This window comes from Petromyzon marinus, unplaced genomic scaffold (genome assembly GCF_048934315.1).
Source record: "Petromyzon marinus isolate PM22_M1 ecotype Great Lakes invasive population unplaced genomic scaffold, UKy_Petmar_22M1.pri1.0 PM_G_Scaffold_44, whole genome shotgun sequence".
Taxonomy (NCBI): Eukaryota; Metazoa; Chordata; class Hyperoartia; order Petromyzontiformes; family Petromyzontidae; genus Petromyzon; species Petromyzon marinus.
Genome location: NW_027422996.1, coordinates 1397270 through 1417310, shown reverse-complemented (window position 1 = coordinate 1417310; position 20041 = coordinate 1397270). Strand labels below are relative to the sequence as shown.

Genomic DNA, 20041 nt, shown 5'->3' with positions numbered 1-20041 from the left:
AAAATGATTGCTCGAATGAAGTGGCTTATCACGTGGACGTTCGCAGCAGCCAAATACGCTCAACGCACGTCGATTCGAGAGAGACACCGCAAACTCCAAATATACAGCAGCAGATGTCGTGGTTGGGATCGAACCCACGACCTCCTGTATACCAGGCGAGGGAGTTAACATCTCCTAGCCACCATGATGATGATGAGAGAGAGAGACACAGACTCCAAATATACAGCAGCAGATATCGGGGTTGGGATCGAACCCACGACCTCCTGTATACCAGGCGAGGGAGTTAACATCTAGCCACCATGATGATGACGAGGGAGAGAGACACAGACTCCAAATATACAGCAGATGTCGGGGTTGGGATCGAACCCACGACATCCTGTATACCAGGCGAGGGAGTTAACATCTAGCCACCATGATGATGATGAGGGAGAGAGACACAGACTCCAAATATACAGCAGCATATGTCGGGGTTGGGATCGAACCCACGACCTCCTGTACACCAGGCGAGGGAGTCAACATCTAGCCACCGTGGCACCCGTGACGCTGATGCAATTCGACGCGTGTCACTCACAGGGGCGAGACGCGAGGCGAGCAGGCCGAGCGGACGGCTCAACGACGGGATCGCTCAGGTCCCGCCACCGCGGGGGCGATCGGAGCTGGAGGCGTTCCGCCAGACCCTCCCCGTGGCCGCGTTCCGGGAGCAGTTGCTGGGCACCATCGCCAAGTCCAACATCCTGCTGGTGCTGGGCGAGACCGGCTCCGGCAAAACCACGCAGGTGCTCGCAGCACAGTCCTAGAACTCGGCGCTCCTTCATTCAGCATGTCGGGCTCATTTCCCCAGGACCACCACCACGACGAGCGGGGTGAACGTGGATTATTATTTTATTTTTTACCCCCGAATTGCGATCTTGAGGACTGCCTCCGATCACCGCTTAACACTCGGCGCGCGCCGCCGCCCGTGTCGTCCCCCACCCCCCCGGCAGATCCCTCAGTACATCCTGGACGAGGGCAGCCGCCTGGGGTCGCCGTGCCGCGTGATTTGCGCGCAGCCGCGCCGAATCTCTGCCGTCGCCGCGGCCGAGAGGGTGGCGGAGGAGCGAGGGGAGGGCGTCGGCCAGACCGTCGGCTACCAGATCCGGTTGGAGAGCAAGTGCGTGTACGCGTGTTGGCGCTTCCGTTGTGCGCGCGTGCGCGTGTGTGTGTGTTCTGTTGTTTTTGTTGTTGTTGTTGTGTTTTCCCTCTGGGCCGTGTGCTATTGTAATTTTTCTCGTCGTTTCATTCCAACTGTGCTAGTCGCGCCCCCACGATTAGCGCGGTCGGCTGCGTACGGTGTGAAAGACGTTCAACGTACACACGCGCACATGCACACATACGTTTGTTATTGTGTACTTTTACCGCTGTGTCCTGTCGTGTTTCTCCCTGCCCTGCGCCGTGTCCTTTCGTTGAGTTGTGTGATTTTTAGGGTTGTGTTCGGTTTGCGTTTCTCCGTCCTGTCTGAGCTCTGCAGTGACACAACTCTACGAAAACCGAGCCGGTGCAACAATATTTACGGCACATTTATTTTTGGTTAGGCAACGAAGAAATTATCTTGACAAAAACAGCTGTCGTGAAATCCTTCCTCTGCACGATGCAAGCCAAACAACAATTTGCCATGGGTATGGGTGGGGGTGCAGAACAATTGTCACAAGGAAATTTAGCATATCGCTTTATAGGCATTGTATACGATTGCTGAATTTGTGTTGATGGAATTGTTCTTCAACTCAACTGTCGGTGGTGAGCTGAAACAATCTTGTTGGGCGCACAGTGAAACACTTTTACCACCATGTGGTAATTTAATTGGTTTGGCTGTGTCGGCTGGTGGGGGGAGGACTTCACACACGTTGGACCATTGAGCACGGTTGGCTACGTACGGTGGTGCGAAAGAAGTTCAACTTGCATACCTACGTTAAATTTACGAATCGTAATATTGACTGACAACCTAGATGTTAGGTTAACAGGAAAACACCATGTATGTATTTGAGATCCCTTATACCTCAGCTTATCACTCAGCTATTTCAATGCTAAATTCTATGCTAATTCCTTTGTCAAGGGGTGCCTCTGCGGATGTGTATACTTTAACTTAGCTATTTCAATGAGCCATTTCAATGCTAAATTCTATGCTAATTCCTTTGTCAAGGGGTGCCTCTGCGGATGTGTATACTTTAACTTAGCTATTTCAATGAGCCATTTCAATGCTAAATTATATGCTAATTCCTTTGTCAAGGGGTGCCTCTGCGGATGTGTATACTTTAACTTAGCTATTTCAATGAGCCATTTCAATGCTAAATTATATGCTAATTCCTTTGTCAAGGGGTACCTCTGCGGATGTGTATACTTTAACTTAGCTATTTCAATGAGCCATTTCAATGCTAAATTCTATGCTAATTCCTTTGTCAAGGGGTGCCTCTGCGGATGTGTACACTTTAACTTAGCTATTTCAATGAGCCATTTCAATGCTAAATTCTATGCTAATTCCTTTGTCAAGGGGTGCCTCTAGCGGATGTGTATACTTTAACTTAGCTATTTCAATGAGCTATTTCAATGCTAAATTCTATGCTAATTCCTTTGTCAAGGGGTACCTCTGCAGATGTGTATACTTTAACTTAGCTATTTCAATGAGCCATTTCAATGCTAAATTATATGATAATTCCTTTGTCAAGGCGCTTAGTGTTTTTCTTCTCACACAGCTTAAAGGTCGTGATCTGAGCGTGGCTTTTTTCACTCCAGCGCTGTCCTACCAGACAGTCTCGTCCCTTCACCTGATGAAGGCCGCTTGTGTTGTGGCCGAAACGTCGTGATTTTTGTTATTTTATTTTTTACCTACGTGGTGACTTTACCCAATAGAACCAAAGAGTATCCCTCATTAAAGGTCGTGATCTCAGCGTGGCTTCTCTCACTCCAGCGCTGTCCTCCAGACAGTCTCGTCCCTTCACCTGATGAAGGCCGCTTGTGTTGTGGCCGAAACGTCGTGATTTTTGTTATTTTATTTTTAACCTGCTACGTGGTGACTTTACCCAATAGAACCAAAGAGTATCCCTCATACCGTCGCGTTCCGCACGCGGCGTTGCGCGCAGGGTCTCGCCAAAGACGCTCCTCACGTTCTGCACCAACGACGTGCTGCTGAGGACCCTCATGGCCGGAGACAGCGCCACGTCTACCGTCGTGACGCACATCATCGTGGTACGTGCCGAGCTACAGTCGATCCACCACACACCGGTGCTCAAAAGTTTTCTTTTCAGTCTAATCTAGATTTGAAGTTTTCGTGACTGCAGGGGTCCACGCCCCTGGGTTCTCTCGGTAAAGTCACCGTGGTAGGTAGAAAATGAAATGAATTAAATCACGGCGTTTCGGGCGCGCGCACACGCAAGCGTCAGTCAGCAGGTGGGACAACCACAGCAAGAAAGAATTGCTGAAGTGGGCAAAAGGGCTGCTGCTGCTGTCACAAGAGGCTATCGAGGCCTGTAGATGTGGTTGTCCCACCTGCTGACGGACCCTTGTGTGTGCGCTCGCTCGAAACGTCGTGATTTTAATTTATTTTATTTTATTCGGTCTAACCCAAGATGTGGCCAGTTCCGGTTTCTGAGTTTTTGTTCGGTTTTAGTGTCTCAATCATTGGATTGACAACGGACTGTATGTACATGGTGAAGTTTAATTATTGTTATGAAGCTGGTGCTGATGCTGTTGCTACTGGTTGGTTAAAGGTGATGATGGTGGTGATGCTGGTAGTGTTGTTGCTGCTGCTAAGGGTGGTGGTTATTGATGGTTCTGCTGGTGGTGGTGATGGTTAAGGGTGGTGATGATGGTAGTGATAATTGTGGTGGTGGTGGTGATTAGGGGTGGTGATGATGATGGTGGTAGTGCTGGTGTTGGTTCTGGTGGTGGTATTGGTGGTGGTTCTTAAAGAGTGGTGCTTGCCACCCACCCCCTTGTGTACCGTGCCTGCCTTCATAGGAGCTACTCGCTTACAGCACTTGCCCCAACGAGTCTGTTAAGGCTATACGGGGGATCTTTGTCTTGTCAGTTGGTCATGATAGATTTTTGTTAACTGGTGGTGGCGAAATTGACAATGGTGATGATGGCGGTGGTGGTGGTTACATTGACGATGATGATGATGATGGCAGCGTTGGCGGTGATGTATCCACTAGGACGAGATCCATGAACGCGACCGCTTCTGCGACATCCTGCTCATCAAGCTGCGCGACATTCTGGAGCGGCAGTGCAACCTCCGCGTCGTGCTGATGAGCGCCCCCCTCAACGTCTCACTCTTTTCAGAGTACTTCGGCGGCTGCCCCGTCGTCAGACGTGAGAGACGGCTAAATCCATCCGTCGGTTGAACACGTAGCGGTAGGCTTTCGCGACCAATATTATCGATAATGTATTAGAGGTTTTTTTGGGTTTGATCGCGTCAATGTAAATGTGTTGTTAAACCCGAGGGCCAATTTGTAAGATTTTGTCACGTAAAACAAAATATCGTTACTAGCACGGCGCACCGTTGTGTTGGAGGAGTAAACCCACAACATTTACCATTGGAGTGCGACATTTGCCGGTTGTAATTACCGAACGGTAAATGTTGTGGGTTTACTCCTCCAGCACACCGGTGTGTGCCGAATTAGCAACTCGTTGGCCACGTTTTGTTTACTTGACAAACCTCGCTAACCTGCTGCTGCGTCGGGTGGTGGCGGGTTTAACGACACAACATTTATATTCACTCGATCTAACCGTGCGTCGGCGGCGGCGGCGGCGGTGGCGGCGGCGGGCCAAACGCAACGGCGATGTTGGACGTGGCGGTGTGCACGCCATGTTGCCTCTCGTCCGTGGGCCAGTGCCTGGGAGGCTTTTCGAGGTGAAGCGGTTCTTTCTGGAGGACATCCTGCCCACCACTGGTTACAAGTCTAAGGAGATGGAGAGACGCCAGAAGGAGAAAGATCAACGTACGTACAGCCGGCAAAAACCACCCCCCCCCACCACCCGCCCGCCCCCCGCATTGCTTGAGAGAGCCTCCCATTGTGTTGAGGCGGCGATCTCCAACTGTATCGGAATCAGGAGAATATTGATAGCGGTAGGAACCTCCTGGTTACACCACCAGCCCACACGGGGATTATTGTTGTTGTGTCCGTCCGTCGTGCATCCAAAAATGGGAGAGGTGGGGCTGGGTGGAGAGGGGAGGGTGGGGAGGGGCTGGGTAGGGAGGGAGGGGCTGGGTAGGGAGGGGAGGGTGGGGAGGGGCTGGGTGGGGAGGAAGGGGCTGGGTGGGGAGGGTGGGGAGGGTGGGGAGGGTGGGGCTGGGTGGGGAGGGGAGGGTGGGGCTGGGTGGGGAGGGGAGGGTGGGGAGGGGCTGGGTGGGGAGGGTGGGGCTGGGGGTGGGAGGGGTGGGGCCGGGGGGGCAGGGGCTGGTCACCCCGTGGTGCCCTTATAAAACTCAACGTTTAACCTACTCACGCCGGCTTGTGCCCGCCCTCACAGTCGGGCATATTTGCGGAATACACCACGGAGCCGCCGTTGACCCTGGTCGTTGACCAAGCAACCCAACGTTCCTACCGGCTCCCTCCGCAGGAGAATGTGTTTGTTCATATTGGAGGAATCCAATCAGCCAATGTCAACTGGGCTCTTCCGTCGCTCTTCTTCTTCATCATGATTGTGCAATCGCATCGCCACCGTAGCCGTGTTGTTATTATTAACACTGTGAATGTTGTCGTTATTGTTGTGTGTTGTTGTTGTTTTATAAACTGTCGTCCGTGTCGTTGTTATTATTATTAACACTGTGAATGTTGTCGTTATTGTTGTGTGTTGTTGTTGTTGTATAAACTGTCGTCCGTGTCGTTATTATTATTAACACTGTGAATGTTGTCGTTATTGTTGTGTGTTGTTGTTGTTTTATAAACTGTCGTCCGTGTCGTTATTATTATTAACACTGTGAATGTTGTCGTTATTGTTGTGTGTTGTTGTTTTATAAACTGTCGTCCGTGTTGTTATTATTATTAACACTGTGAATGTTGTCGTTATTGTTGTGTGTTGTTGTTTTATAAACTGTCGTCCGTGTTGTTATTATTATTAACACTGTGAATGTTATCGTTATTGTTGTGTGTTGTTGTTTTATAAACTGTCGTCCGTGTTGTTGTTATTATTATTAACACTGTGAATGTTGTCGTTATTGTTGTGTGTTGTTGTTGTTTTATAAACTGTCGTCCGTGTTGTTGTTATTATTATTAACACTGTGAATGTTGTCGTTATTGTTGTGTGTTGTTGTTTTATAAACTGTCGTCCGTGTTGTTGTTATTATTATTAACACTGTGAATGTTATCGTTATTGTTGTGTGTTGTTGTTGTTTTATAAACTGTCGTCCGTGTTGTTGTTATTATTATTAACACTGTGAATGTTGTCGTTATTGTTGTGTGTTGTTGTTTTATAAACTGTCGTCCGTGTTGTTATTATTATTAACACTGTGAATGTTGTCGTTATTGTTGTGTGTTGTTGTTGTTTTATAAACTGTCGTCCGTGTTGTTGTTATTATTATTAACACTGTGAATGTTGTCGTTATTGTTGTGTGTTGTTTTATAAACTGTCGTCCGTGTTGTTGTTGTTATTATTATTAACACTGTGAATGTTATCGTTATTGTTGTGTGTTGTTGTTTTATAAACTGTCGTCCGTGTTGTTGTTATTATTATTAACACTGTGAATGTTGTCATTATTGTTGTGTGTTGTTGTTTTATAAACTCGTCCGTGTTGTTATTATTATTAACACTGTGAATGTTGTCGTTATTGTTGTGTGTTGTTGTTGTTGTTTTATAAACTGTCGTCCGTGTTGTTATTATTATTAACACTGTGAATGTTGTCGTTATTGTTGTGTGTTGTTGTTTTATAAACTGTCGTCCGTGTTGTTGTTATTATTATTAACACTGTGAATGTTATCGTTATTGTTGTGTGTTGTTGTTTTATAAACTGTCGTCCGTGTTGTTATTATTATTAACACCGTGAATGTTATCGTTATTGTTGTGTGTTGTTGTTTTATAAACTGTCGTCCGTGTTGTCGTTATTATTATTAACACTGTGAATGTTGTCGTTATTGTTGTGTGTTGTTGTTTTATAAACTGTCGTCCGTGTTGTTATTATTATTATTAACACTGTGAATGTTGTCGTTATTGTTGTGTGTTGTTGTTTTATAAACTATCGTCCGTGTTGTCGTTATTATTATTAACACTGTGAATGTTGTCGTTATTGTTGTGTGTTGTTGTTTTATAAACTATCGTCCGTGTTGTCGTTATTATTATTAACACTGTGAATGTTGTCGTTATTGTTGTGTGTTGTTGTTTTATAAACTATCGTCCGTGTTGTTGTTATTATTATTAACACTGTGAATGTTGTCGTTATTGTTGTGTGTTGTTGTTTTATAAACTGTCGTCCGTGTCGTTATTATTATTAACACTGTGAATGTTATCGTTATTGTTGTGTGTTGTTGTTTTATAAACTGTCGTCCGTGTCGTTATTATTATTAACACCGTGAATGTTGTCGTTATTGTTGTGTGTTGTTGTTGTTGTTTTATAAACTGTCGTCCGTGTTGTCGTTATTATTATTAACACTGTGAATGTTATCGTTATTGTTGTGTGTTGTTGTTTTATAAACTGTCGTCCGTGTTGTTATTATTATTATTAACACCGTGAATGTTATCGTTATTGTTGTGTGTTGTTGTTTTATAAACTGTCGTCCGTGTCGTTATTATTATTATCACTGTGAATGTTATCGTTATTGTTGTGTGTTGTTGTTTTATAAACTGTCGTCCGTGTCGTTATTATTATTATTAACACCGTGAATGTTGTCGTTATTGTTGTGTGTTGTTGTTGTTTTATAAACTGTCGTCCGTGTTGTTGTTATTATTATTAACACTGTGAATGTTGTCGTTATTGTTGCGTGTTGTTGTTGTTGTTGTTGTTGTTTTATAAACTGTCGTCCGTGTCGTTATCGCTAATGTCTGGTGGGGCCACGTGATGGCTTGTCAATTCCCACTGAAGTGTTGTGTTAGGCCATGTAACGATCTGGCCAAATCTGTGTCGTCAAGACCCCCTCCGCCACCCCGAAGCAGCCAAACTAATTAGACCGTCACGTGCTGCAACAGGCGCTTCACGATGTGTCTGTTGTCATTGTTTCAGTTGTCCCACCGGTGAGTTGAAGGACAATTCCCGTAGCCGGATTCAGCGATTTAGATACGCGGCGTTTCGCTTGAAGCTACGTCAGGCATTGCCGGGACGGTACCCAGGAATTCATATTCTTAGCTCTTTCGGTAAAGTCACGTTGAAGGGAAACAATAAAATAATAAAATATATATGACAATAAAAATTCCCACGACGTTACGACCGTAACACAGGAAGTCCGAATAATCGCATCACCTGACCGGGCTTCTTCATAGCTGCCATGACCTGTGAAGGTGTAGCGCCATGGATGGAACGGTACCTCGAACAATCAGGGGAGGGACTGCAGCACCAGCCCAAGAGCGGAGGGGCTGCTGGGGGCTCAGGATCCCCAGATAGTTGTCGTTGTTGTTGGCTTGCACCACATTGTGATTTTTTTGCACGCAGCGTTTTAATAAGTTTTTTTTGTGCGCGTGGAATATTTGCTTTGTTGAATTCCAGGATGTTTGTGTTGCGCGTCGTCGCTTTGGGATGTTCCGCGTTCAAATTTAGTTTGTTGCGGTTGCACCCGACTTAAGAGCCGCATGGCTCACAGGGCTATACCCAATACATGAAAATGAAAAATGAAAAAAATTAAAAAGGGCCGGGACGCTGTGCGGGCCGGTGGTGGGACTCTGGGCCAGTGGTGGGACTCTCAGCCGGTGGTGGGACTCTAGGACTGCCGGGGCCAAGGAAGCCAGAGTCTAGACCCGCACCTTGGCTGGGTCGGGTCAGGCGTAGCCTCCCCTAGGGTCATCATAGCCGGAGGAGCCGAGAGCGTAGCCAGTGTCAAGGCACGCTAGGAGTAGGCCGTGTCCCCTAGGCTGTAGCAGTGTATCAGGAGGACTGCTGGGAGTACCGTGTTGTCATAAAGAAGTTGCCTCTCCGAAGTGTCTCCGGAACCCACTACAAAGGCGTGTACACTGCTGTGTGTGTGTGTCTCTGCCTGCGTCTCTGTTTGTGTGTGACCCTCGTGGTGGGGAGCGGCGGTGCAGCGGTCAGCGCGACGCTGCGCTACGAACCCGGCGACCCGGGTTCGATTCCCGCTCGCGGTGATTATCTGAACCGGTCCCGGGCCTCCCCTAGGTCGACTCAGCCTCAAATGAGTACCCTGGTGCGGTGTTTAGTAAACATCGCCGCTGGGGAGACAAAGGCGGTCGGGCGTGGTGCTGGCCACCCACCCCCTCGTGTACCGTTGCCGACCTTCATAGGTGCTGCTCGCTAACAGCACTTGCCCCTACAGTCTGCTAAGGCTACACGGGGGATCTGTGACCTTTGACCCTCGTAGCCAATATCAGTGGCGGTTATCCGAACCAGTCCTGCACCTGCCACAGGACCAGTCTTGCACGGTGGGCGCCACTGTGGCTAGGAGATGTTAGCTACCTCGCCTGGTATAGAGGAGGTTGTGGGTTCGATTCTGACCATAACACCTTTATATTTGGAGTTTACATTTTCTCTCTCTCTGTGCTCGTGTGGATTTTTCTCCGGGTCCTCTGGTTTTTACTCTCCGCATTTGTAATCAACGTGCATTTAGAGTGTTTAGCTGCCGCTATAAATGTCCACTTGGTGACAAGCCGCTTGCTTGAGCTGTCATTTTTATGTGGCCAGGTCTTTTTTGAAAAAGCTACGTAGCTCAATGGGCCTTACCTGGTAAAAAAAAAAAAGTTTTTCCTTGTTATTTCGGTCGACTCAGCCTTAAAATGAGCACATGGTGCAGCATATAGACAACCACCACCTTCTCTTGCGCCGTGCCAGCCTTCACATGCGCTCGCGAACAGCACTTGCCCCAACAGTCTGTTGAGGCTTTATACCGGGGGGGTGGGGGGTGGATCTCTGTGTCTGCGTGTGCGCAGTGGAGAGCCAGCAGAACAATCTGAGCGAACGGTACGAGGAGGAGACCGGACCGAGCGTGCCAGTGCGCGGTGCCAGCGTCGCACTCCTCACGGATCAAACCAAGATTCTCAACATCGAAGGGGGGGAGAGCGCCTTCGAACAGGAGGTATGTCGTGTGGAACGCTGGGGTGGGGGCGGGAGATGTTAACTACCTCGCCTGGTATACGGGCGAGGTAGGTGCTCGCTAATGGCGCTTGCCCCGACAGTCTGTTGCAGGATATGTGACGATTATCTGAACCGCTCCTGTTCCTCGCCTAGATCGACTTAGCCCTCAAATAAGTACCTGGTACGGTGCGCCAGCATCGCCGCTCGGGAGACAAAGGCGTGGTGGTGCTGGCCACCTGCCCCCTCGTGCACCGTGCCAGCCTTCGTATCGGTGCCACTGGCGAACAGCGCTTGCCCCCAACAGTCTGTTTCGGCTACACGACGGGGATCTTTTGTCTCTTGCGCGGACAGGCGGAGCGCGACGGCTCCAAGCTGGAGCCGTGGCTCGTCAAGGAGATGGACGCGTGCATCACCAACATGTGGCTGCACAGGGACGAGGACGCATCCACGCAGCTGCTGCACCTGCTGATCAGCGAGCGCGTCAGCGGTGCGTGCCGGGGCCAGCGTGCCAATGGAACAGGGTGGCCTGGGAAATACCCTCCCTCCCTCCCCCCCACCCCCCACCCCTTCCTCCCCTCCCAACTTCTTCCCCCATTAAACCGGTAGCCCTTTCCTGAATCGGTTACCACCTCGGTGGCTAGGAGACGTTAACCACCTCGCCTGGTGTGCAGGAGGTCGTGGGTTTAATCCCGACCCTGACGCCTGTTGCTGCTGCTGTATATTTGGAGTTTGCGTGTCTCTCTCCCCGTGGTCACGTGGATTTTTCTCCGGGTCCTCCGGCTTTTCCCTCCACATTTGGAATCAACGTGTGTTCAGGGTACTTGGCTGCTATAAATTTCCACGTCGTGATAAGTCACTTTTACCGAGATGTCATTTGCGACCAGGTCGCTTCTGAAAAAGTGCTGTGCATATATTGTTCCGTGTTTTGAGAGTCAGGAATCGGTAAACCGTTTTTTTTTTTATCGGTGGAACGGTTTGCGACGGGTTGCGTCGATTGGCCCACGTGCGCTGTGGCCCCGGTCGAAGTTTGGCCTTGTTTCTTATTTAACAGATTAAGGTGCAGCCCCGCTATTGCTGGCTTGCTTGCTTGTGCCACTGTTCTTGAAAGAGCCTACACTGAAGAGGGCTCTAGGGGGCGGGGGTGTTGTTTGGACAGGCGGTGGTGAAGGTGAGCGGTTGGGGAGGCTGGGCAGGGGCGGGGGGGGCTGTGATTTAATAAACTTGCTTCATCGTTTAAAATGCCGAATTGGAAGGCCAGTACTGCCAACCATTACAGCTCGGAATGCTCCCTACGTGTGAGCGTCAGAATTCGAATGGTCGAATAAATTTGTTGCTGCACACCTGCCGCTGAAGCTGCTTCTGCTGCCCCTGCCACCGCCGCTGCCGCCGCCGCTGCCGATGATGATGATGATCGTCTCTCTCCTGGGCAGTCGACTACAGGCACAGCGAGAAGACCGCCACGCCGCTGATGGTGGCCGCCGGCCGCGGCCTCATTGACATCGTGGAGCTGCTGCTCCGGATGGGGGCCGACGTCAACTTGAAGGACTCCAACGGCATGTGAGGGCACACCTGCACCCCCATCCCCGCTTGATCGCAATCGGGCGTTGACACAGCCCCGGTGGAAGGTTGTAGCGGGTTCTCGGAGACGACTTGTGGAGGCAACGCGTTTGTTCAATAAACGCTTTAACAGCAACGGTCTCAGCCTTCGCTAAGGCTGCAGCCATTTTTACTCATCACCTAGGGAGGTGCAGCCTCTGGACGATCGCGAATTTACACCGGACTACAGCCCTCAGCTCCTCCGGCTACGAGTGACCTAGGGGAGGCTCCTCTGACCACTGGCCCACTCGGACACGACCCTTAACAAGGACGTCGGGCCGCGGGTTGCCAGAGTCTCACACCACTGGCCCACAGAGTCCCCGCCCTTACAAGGACAGCGGGGCTAGGGGGTCCCCAGGGTCCTGGCCAGCTGCTGGTCTTCTGGCTTCTGTCTTGGACTGGCCCCGGACACGTTGAGAGATCCCGGCTTTTATACACCTCCCCTGTGTGTCAGCCTCTGGCCACGCCTCCCTTCCAGAGAGTTCCAAGGGGGGGGGGGGAGGTCCCGGGGGATCCTAGAACACCCCACAGCCCCCTCCTGCTTATGGGCTGTTAATAACCGGGGTGGCCTGCCGGATGCGAATCGACAAACCTTCAGCAAGCGGCGAGCGGACCTAACCGCTCGGCCGCGTCTCCGCCGTTTGTTCCCCCGTCGCCCGGCATCCGGCCTCGTGGTGCCTGACGCCCATCTCGTCGCGAGCAACATCCGCCTCTCCCCCTGGTTTAGTGGTTTTTGGGTCCGACAGACGGTCAAGCGCTGGTGCGGCCTCCCCTCCGCAAGATGCGCCGCCCCGTGCTCGTTTTCCCGGTTCGGCGCAATCGCCCGGTGTCGCCACGGTCGAGACGACCCCCACCCCATCCCCCCCCACCACCCCCGCCCCCCAAATGCCCTTGCCGTAGTTTCTTTTTTTTCATTTCCGCAGGAACACTTTCGACTGGGCGAAGAAATTCCATGAATCGGACGTGGTGGAGCTCCTGGAATCGTCTGCGTACGTTATCGGCGATGGCACCGCCTTATTCGGGCAACCGGTTTAATGTAATTCATTGTAGAAAACGGGGGCCTGGATTCGATGCCTGACTCGGGATACTTTGTCCGTGTTGTTGAGTTTGTGCGCTCCCTCTCCACGGCTGTCGTGGATTTCCCCTCCAGCTTCTTTGGTTTCCTCTCAAAGCTTAAAAGCAACAAAAAATTAACATACCTCGTCATTAGCATTGGTCACGCATCCCAGTGCTGAGAAATGTATCCTGCACGTTACTCAATTGGGGGGTGTCGCGCGTGACGGCAATATTTCTTCCGTTTATTTTTGAATGAAATAACTCGGCGGCATCTTCATGGAAAAATTGCCTTGAGACTCAGTGAGGATTTCCTGGGTACTTAACAGTCGCAAAAAGAGATCGTCATGTTTCAATCCACTGGAAGAATGCCTCTCAAATACGTCTCGTCTCTCACAACCTCACGATGCAACAATCTACCCCAGAGACAAGTCTTTCACAACCTCATGATGCAACAATCTAGCCCAGAGACAAGTCTCTCACAACCTCACGATGCAACATTCTACCCCTGAGACAAGTCTCTCACAACCTCACGATGCAACATTCTACCCCATAGACAAGTCTCTCACAACCTCACGATGCAACATTCTACCCCGCAGACAAGTCTCTCACAACCTCACGATGCAACAATCTAACCCCGGAGACAAGTCTCTCACAACCTCACGATGCAACATTCTACCCCAGAGACAAGTCTCTCACAACCTCACGATGCAACATTCTACCCCGGAGACAAGTCTCTCACAACCTCACGATGCAACAATCTACCCCAGAGACAAGTCTCTCACAACCTTATGATGCAACATTCTACCCGGGAGACAAGTCTCTCACAACCTCACGATGCAACATTATAACCCCTGAGACAAGTCTCTCACAACCTCACGATGCAACAATCTAGCCCGGAGACAAGTCTCTCACAGCCGCACGATGCAACATTCTACCCCAGAGACAAGTCTCTCACAACCTTACGATGCAACAATCTACCCCTGAGACAAGCCTCTCACAACCTCACGATGCAACAATCTACCCCAGAGACAAGTCTCTCACAACCTCACGATGCAACAATCTACCCCGGAGACAAGTCTCTCACAACCTCACGATGCAACAATCTACCCCAGAGACAAGTCTCTCACAACCTCACGATGCAACATTCTACCCCAGAGACAAGTCTCTCACAACCTCACGATGCAACAATCTACTCCAGAGACAAGTCTCTCACAACCTCACGATGCAACATTCTACCCCAGAGACAAGTCTCTCACAACCTCACGATGCAACAATCTGCCCCGGAGACAAGTCTCTCACAACCTCACGATGCAACATTCTACCCCTTAGACAAGTCTCTCACAACCTCACGATGCAACAATCTACCCCAGAGACAAGTCTCTCACAACCTCACGATGCAACAATCTACCCCGGAGACAAGTCTCTCACAACCTCACGATGCAACAATCTACCCCTGAGACAAGTCTCTCACAACCTCACGATGCAACAATCTACCCCAGAGACAAGTCTCTCACAACCTCACAATGCAACATTCTACCCCAGAGACAAGCCTCTCACAACCTCACGATGCAACATTCTACCCCGGACACAAGGCTCTCACAACCTCACGATGCAACATTCTACCCCAGAGACAAGTCTCTCACAACCTCACGATGCAACATTCTACCCCAGAGACAAGTCTCTCACAACCTCACGATGCAACATTCTACCCCAGAGACAAGTCTCTCAGAACCTCACGATGCAACATTCTACCCCAGAGACAAGTCTCTCACAACCTCACGATGCAACAATCTACCCTGAGGCAAGTCTCTCACAACCTCACGATGCAACAATCTACCCCAGAGACAAGTCTATCACAACCTCACGATGCAACAATCTACCCCAGAGACAAGCCTCTCAGAACCTCACGATGCAACATTCTACCCCAGAGACAAGTCTCTCACAACCTCACGATGCAACATTCTACCCCGGAGACAAGTCTCTCACAACCTCACGATGCAACAATCTACCCCAGAGACAAGCCTCTCAGAACCTCACGATGCAACATTCTACCCCAGAGACAAGTCTCTCACAACCTTATGATGCAACATTCTACCCGGGAGACAAGTCTCTCACAACCTCACGATGCAACATTATAACCCCTGAGACAAGTCTCTCACAACCTCACGATGCAACAATCTAGCCCGGAGACAAGTCTCTCACAGCCGCACGATGCAACATTCTACCCCAGAGACAAGTCTCTCACAACCTTACGATGCAACAATCTACCCCTGAGACAAGCCTCTCACAACCTCACGATGCAACAATCTACCCCAGAGACAAGTCTCTCACAACCTCACGATGCAACAATCTACCCCGGAGACAAGTCTCTCACAACCTCACGATGCAACAATCTACCCCAGAGACAAGTCTCTCAGAACCTCACGATGCAACAATCTACCCCAGAGACAAGTCTCTCACAACCTCACGATGCAACAATCTAACCCCATAGACAAGTCTCTCACAACCTCACGATGCAACAATCTGCCCCGGAGACAAGTCTCTCAGAACCTCACGATGCAACAATCTACCCCAGAGACAAGTCTCTCACAACCTCACGATGCAACAATCTACCCCAGAGACAAGTCTCTCACAACCTCACGATGCAACGATCTGCCCCGGAGACAAGTCTCTCACAACCTCACGATGCAACAATCTGCCCCGGAGACAAGTCTCTCAGAACCTCACGATGCAACAATCTACCCCTGAGACAAGTCTCTCACAACCTCACAATGCAACATTCTACCCCGAGGACAAGTCTCTCAGAACCTCACGATGCAACAATCTACCCCAGAGACAAGTCTCTCACAACCTCACGATGCAACAATCTAACCCCTGAGACAAGTCTCTCACAACCTCACGATGCAACAATCTGCCCCGGAGACAAGTCTCTCAGAACCTCACGATGCAACAATCTACCCCAGAGACAAGTCTCTCACAACCTCACGATGCAACATTCTACCCCTGAGACAAGTCTCTCACAACCTCACGATGCAACATTCTGCCCCAAAGACAAGTCTCTCACAACCTCACGATGCAACAATCTACCCCTGAGACAAGTCTCTCACAATCTCACGATGCAACAATCTACCCCAGAGACAAGTCTCTCACAACCTCACGATGCAACAATCTACCCCGGAGACAAGTCTCTCACAACCTCACGATGCAACAATCTAACCCCGGAGACAAGTCTCTCACAACTTCACGATGCAACAATCTACCCCTGAGACAAGTCTCTCACAACCTCACGATGCAACAATCTACCCCGGAGACAAGTCTCTCACAACCTCACGATGCAACAATCTAACCCCGGAGACAAGTCTCTCACAACCTCACGATGCAACAATCTACCCCGAGGACAAGTCTCTCACAACCTAACGATGCAACAATCTGCCCCGGAGACAAGTCTCTCAGAACCTCACGATGTAACAATCTACCCCAGAGACAAGTCTCTCACAACCTCACGATGCAACATTCTACCCCTGAGACAAGTCTCTCAGAACCTCACGATGCAACAATCTACCCCGGAGACAAGTCTCTCACAACCTCACGATGCAACATTCTACCCCAGAGACAAGTCTCTCACAACCTCACGATGCAACATTCTACCCCAGAGACAAGTCTCTCACAACCTCACGATGCAACATTCTACCCCTGAGACAACTCTCTTACAACCTCACGATGCAACAATCTAATCCCGGAGACAAGTCTCTCACAACCTCACGATGCAACAATCTAACCCCAGAGACAAGTCTCTCACAACCTCACGATGCAACATTCTACCCCAGAGACAAGTCTCTCACAACCTCACGATGCAACAATCTACCCCTGAGACAAGTCTCTCACAAGCTCACGATGCAACAATCTACCCCGGAGACAAGTCTCTCACAACCTCACGATGCAACAATCTACCCTGGAGACAAGTCTCTCACAACCTCACGATGCAACAATCTACCCCTGAGACAAGTCTCTCACAATCTCACGATGCAACAATCTACCCCAGAGACAAGTCTCTCACAACCTCACGATGCAACTATCTACCCCGGAGACAAGTCTCTCACAATCTCACGATGCAACAATCTAACCCCGGAGACAAGTCTCTCACAACTTCACGATGCAACAATCTAACCCTGAGACAAGTCTTTCACAACCTCAAGATGCAACAATCTACCCCGAGGACAAGTCTCTCACAACCTCACGATGCAACATTGTACCCCGAGGACAAGTCTCTCAGAACCAAACGATGCAACAATCTGCCCCGGAGACAAGTCTCTCACAACCTCACGATGCAACAATCTACCCCAGAGACAAGTCTCTCACAACCTCACGATGCAACAATCTAACCCCAGAGACAAGTCTCTCACAACCTCACGATGCAACAATCTACCCCGGAGACAAGTCTCTCACAACCTCACGATGCAACAATCTACCCCAGAGACAAGTCTCTCAGAACCTCACGATGCAACAATCTAACCCCGGAGACAAGTCTCTCACAACCTCACGATGCAACAATCTACCCCAGAGACAAGTTTCTCACAACCTCACGATGCAACATTCTACCCCAGAGACAAGTCTCTCACAACCTCTCGATGCAACAATCTACCCCAGAGACAAGTCTCTCACAACCTCACGATGCAACAATCTACCCCGGACACAAGTGTCTCACAACCTCACGATGCAACAATCTACCCCAGAGACAAGTCTCTCACAACCTCACGATGCAACATTCTACCCCAGAGACAAGTCTTTCACAACGTCATGATGCAACAATCTACCCCTGAGACAAGTCTCTCACAACCTCACGATGCAACAATCTACCACAGAGACAAGTCTCTCACAACCTCACGATGCAACATTCTACCCCTGAGACAAGTCTCTCACAACCTCACGATGCAACATTCTACCCCAGAGACAAGTCTTTCACAACGTCATGATGCAACAATCTACCCCTGAGACAAGTCTCTCACAACCTCACGATGCAACAATCTACCACAGAGACAAGTCTCTCACAACCTCACGATGCAACATTCTACCCCTGAGACAAGTCTCTCACAACCTCACGATGCAACATTTTACCCCTGAGACAAGTCTCTCACAACCTCACGATGCAACATTCTACCGCGGAGACAAGTCTCTCACAACCTCACGATGCAACATTTTACCCCGGAGACAAATCTCTCACAACCTCACGATGCAACATTCTACCCCGAAGACAAGTCTCTCACAACCTCACGATGCAACATTTTACCCCGGAGACAAATCCACGCGACCACGGGGAGAACGTGTAGACTCCAAATATACAACGCGTCACGGTCGGGATTTACCTGGCACTTGCACAAGGGCTAATTTTCACCACACTGTCGCCATGTCAGATGTTCCGTCCGGCACTGAAAATCAATGTTAGAAATAGTTTTTATCGTTAAAAAGGTTTACACGAGTTTGAGACGTGATTTGACTACTTTTTTAATGAGTGGGCTTCGGCAGGATGAAGATGAGAACACGACCGGCCAAGACACACATTCACCGTGGAGATTAAATCAGTAATTTGCAGGTGCCTGGATAGATTCTTGCATTGCAGGACCATGAGGGATGGTGACAGCTTGGGATGTCCCTGATCCAGCTGTAGATCGATCATGGCTTATTATTAATATGTGGCCAACGCTCTTAAACCTCTTTCACTGCCTCTGTCCACCCAGCAGTGTGAGGCGCCACGGTGGCTAGGAGATGTTAACTACCTCGCCTGATATACAGGAGGTCGTGGATTCAATCCTGACCCTGACACCTGCTGTATATGCTCTCCCCGTGGTCACCTGGATTTTTCTCCGGGTCCTTCGGTGTTTCCCTCCACATTTTTAGAAGCACGCGTGTTAGAGTGTTCGTCTGCTGTACATTTCCATGTGATAAGCCGCTTCGTTGAGCTATCATTTGTGGCCGGGTCGCTATCGAAAAAGAGCAATGTAGCTCAGTGGGCCTTGCCTGGTAAAATACAAAAAATACTTTTAGTTGAATTCACCACCCTGTTTTTTCTCGCCCGGTCTCCCAGGGCTTCGGTAGGCGAGCCCGGGCCTGACCAGAGCAAGCTGGCGAACGCCAGCACCGAGCTTAGCCCCGAGTGCCGTGAGCTGCTCGGCGTCTACCACCACACCTTGGACGACGACGACAAGGTGGACCTCGATCTCATCCTGCACCTCCTCAACCAGATCTGCCAGAGCCCCAGCGATGGTGGGTGCCATCCACCGCGCCCCGGCCGGACGACGGCGGCGATGGTGATGGTGGTGGTGATGATGGTGGTGGTGATGGTGGTGGTGGTGATGGTGGTGGTGATGGTGGTGGTGATGGTGGTGGTGGTGGTGGTGACGGTGGTGACTGTGGTGATGGTGATGGTGATGATGGTGGTGGTGGTGGTGGTGATGATGGTGGTGGTGATGGTGGTGGTGATGATGGTGGTGATGGTGATGGTGATGATGGTGGTGGTGATGGTGGTGATGATGGTGGTGGTGGTGATGATGGTGGTGGTGATGGTGGTGGTGATGATGGTGGTGGTGATGATGGTGGTGATGGTGACGGTGGTGACAGTGGTGATGATGATGATGGCGGCGGCGATGATGATGATGATGGTGGTGGCGGTGATCGTTATTATTATGATGGGAATGATTTGCTGTTGACACAACTGCCCTCCATCACGCTGCGAGCGTCTCGGAGCGATTTGCGCTTTTCACTGGTGACATCTCAACAAGACTTTTGAAAGGGCAACCCCCCCCCCACCAGTGGCAGCTGTCCCTGTGCGCCACGAGGTGACACGGCACCTGGCCTGTAAGCGGGGCATTAGTCTGGCCAACAAGAGGCAATGATCACCGCTTTGTATAATCCCAGAGAAGCAATTTGCAAGGGTGTTTTTAAAGTCTACAAATAATCATCATAACACCGGCATGCAGTTGGAGAACATCTCTGCTGTATAGCTGGAGAAAGGAAGTGCTGTGGTTCCCCAGGCAGCGGCGGATCCAAGCCAGCACTTGGATCAATTCATGTTCACGTGTTATGAAGAAGAGCTGTTGCCCGAAACGTCGCCTATTTCATGTTTGATGGCCACGTACTGAATAGACTTTTCAAGAGTAATCACGCCTTCAAATGACAGACAGACAGAGAGAA

General features: G+C 50.0%; 1 protein-coding gene across 1 annotated transcript in view; it reads left to right on the top strand.

Annotated features, from left to right (window-relative positions):
* LOC142917283 (3'-5' RNA helicase YTHDC2-like) overlaps positions 1-20041 on the top strand; it is a 56552-nt gene that overhangs the window by 7805 nt on the left and 28706 nt on the right. Inside the window, exons 3-12 of the mRNA XM_076061907.1 lie at positions 574-776; positions 984-1150; positions 3114-3219; positions 4185-4341; positions 4863-4970; positions 10057-10202; positions 10553-10688; positions 11632-11758; positions 12721-12786; positions 18936-19114. Coding sequence (XP_075918022.1) covers positions 574-776; positions 984-1150; positions 3114-3219; positions 4185-4341; positions 4863-4970; positions 10057-10202; positions 10553-10688; positions 11632-11758; positions 12721-12786; positions 18936-19114 — 1395 coding nt within the window. The remainder of the gene's footprint in view (positions 1-573; positions 777-983; positions 1151-3113; positions 3220-4184; positions 4342-4862; positions 4971-10056; positions 10203-10552; positions 10689-11631; positions 11759-12720; positions 12787-18935; positions 19115-20041) is intronic.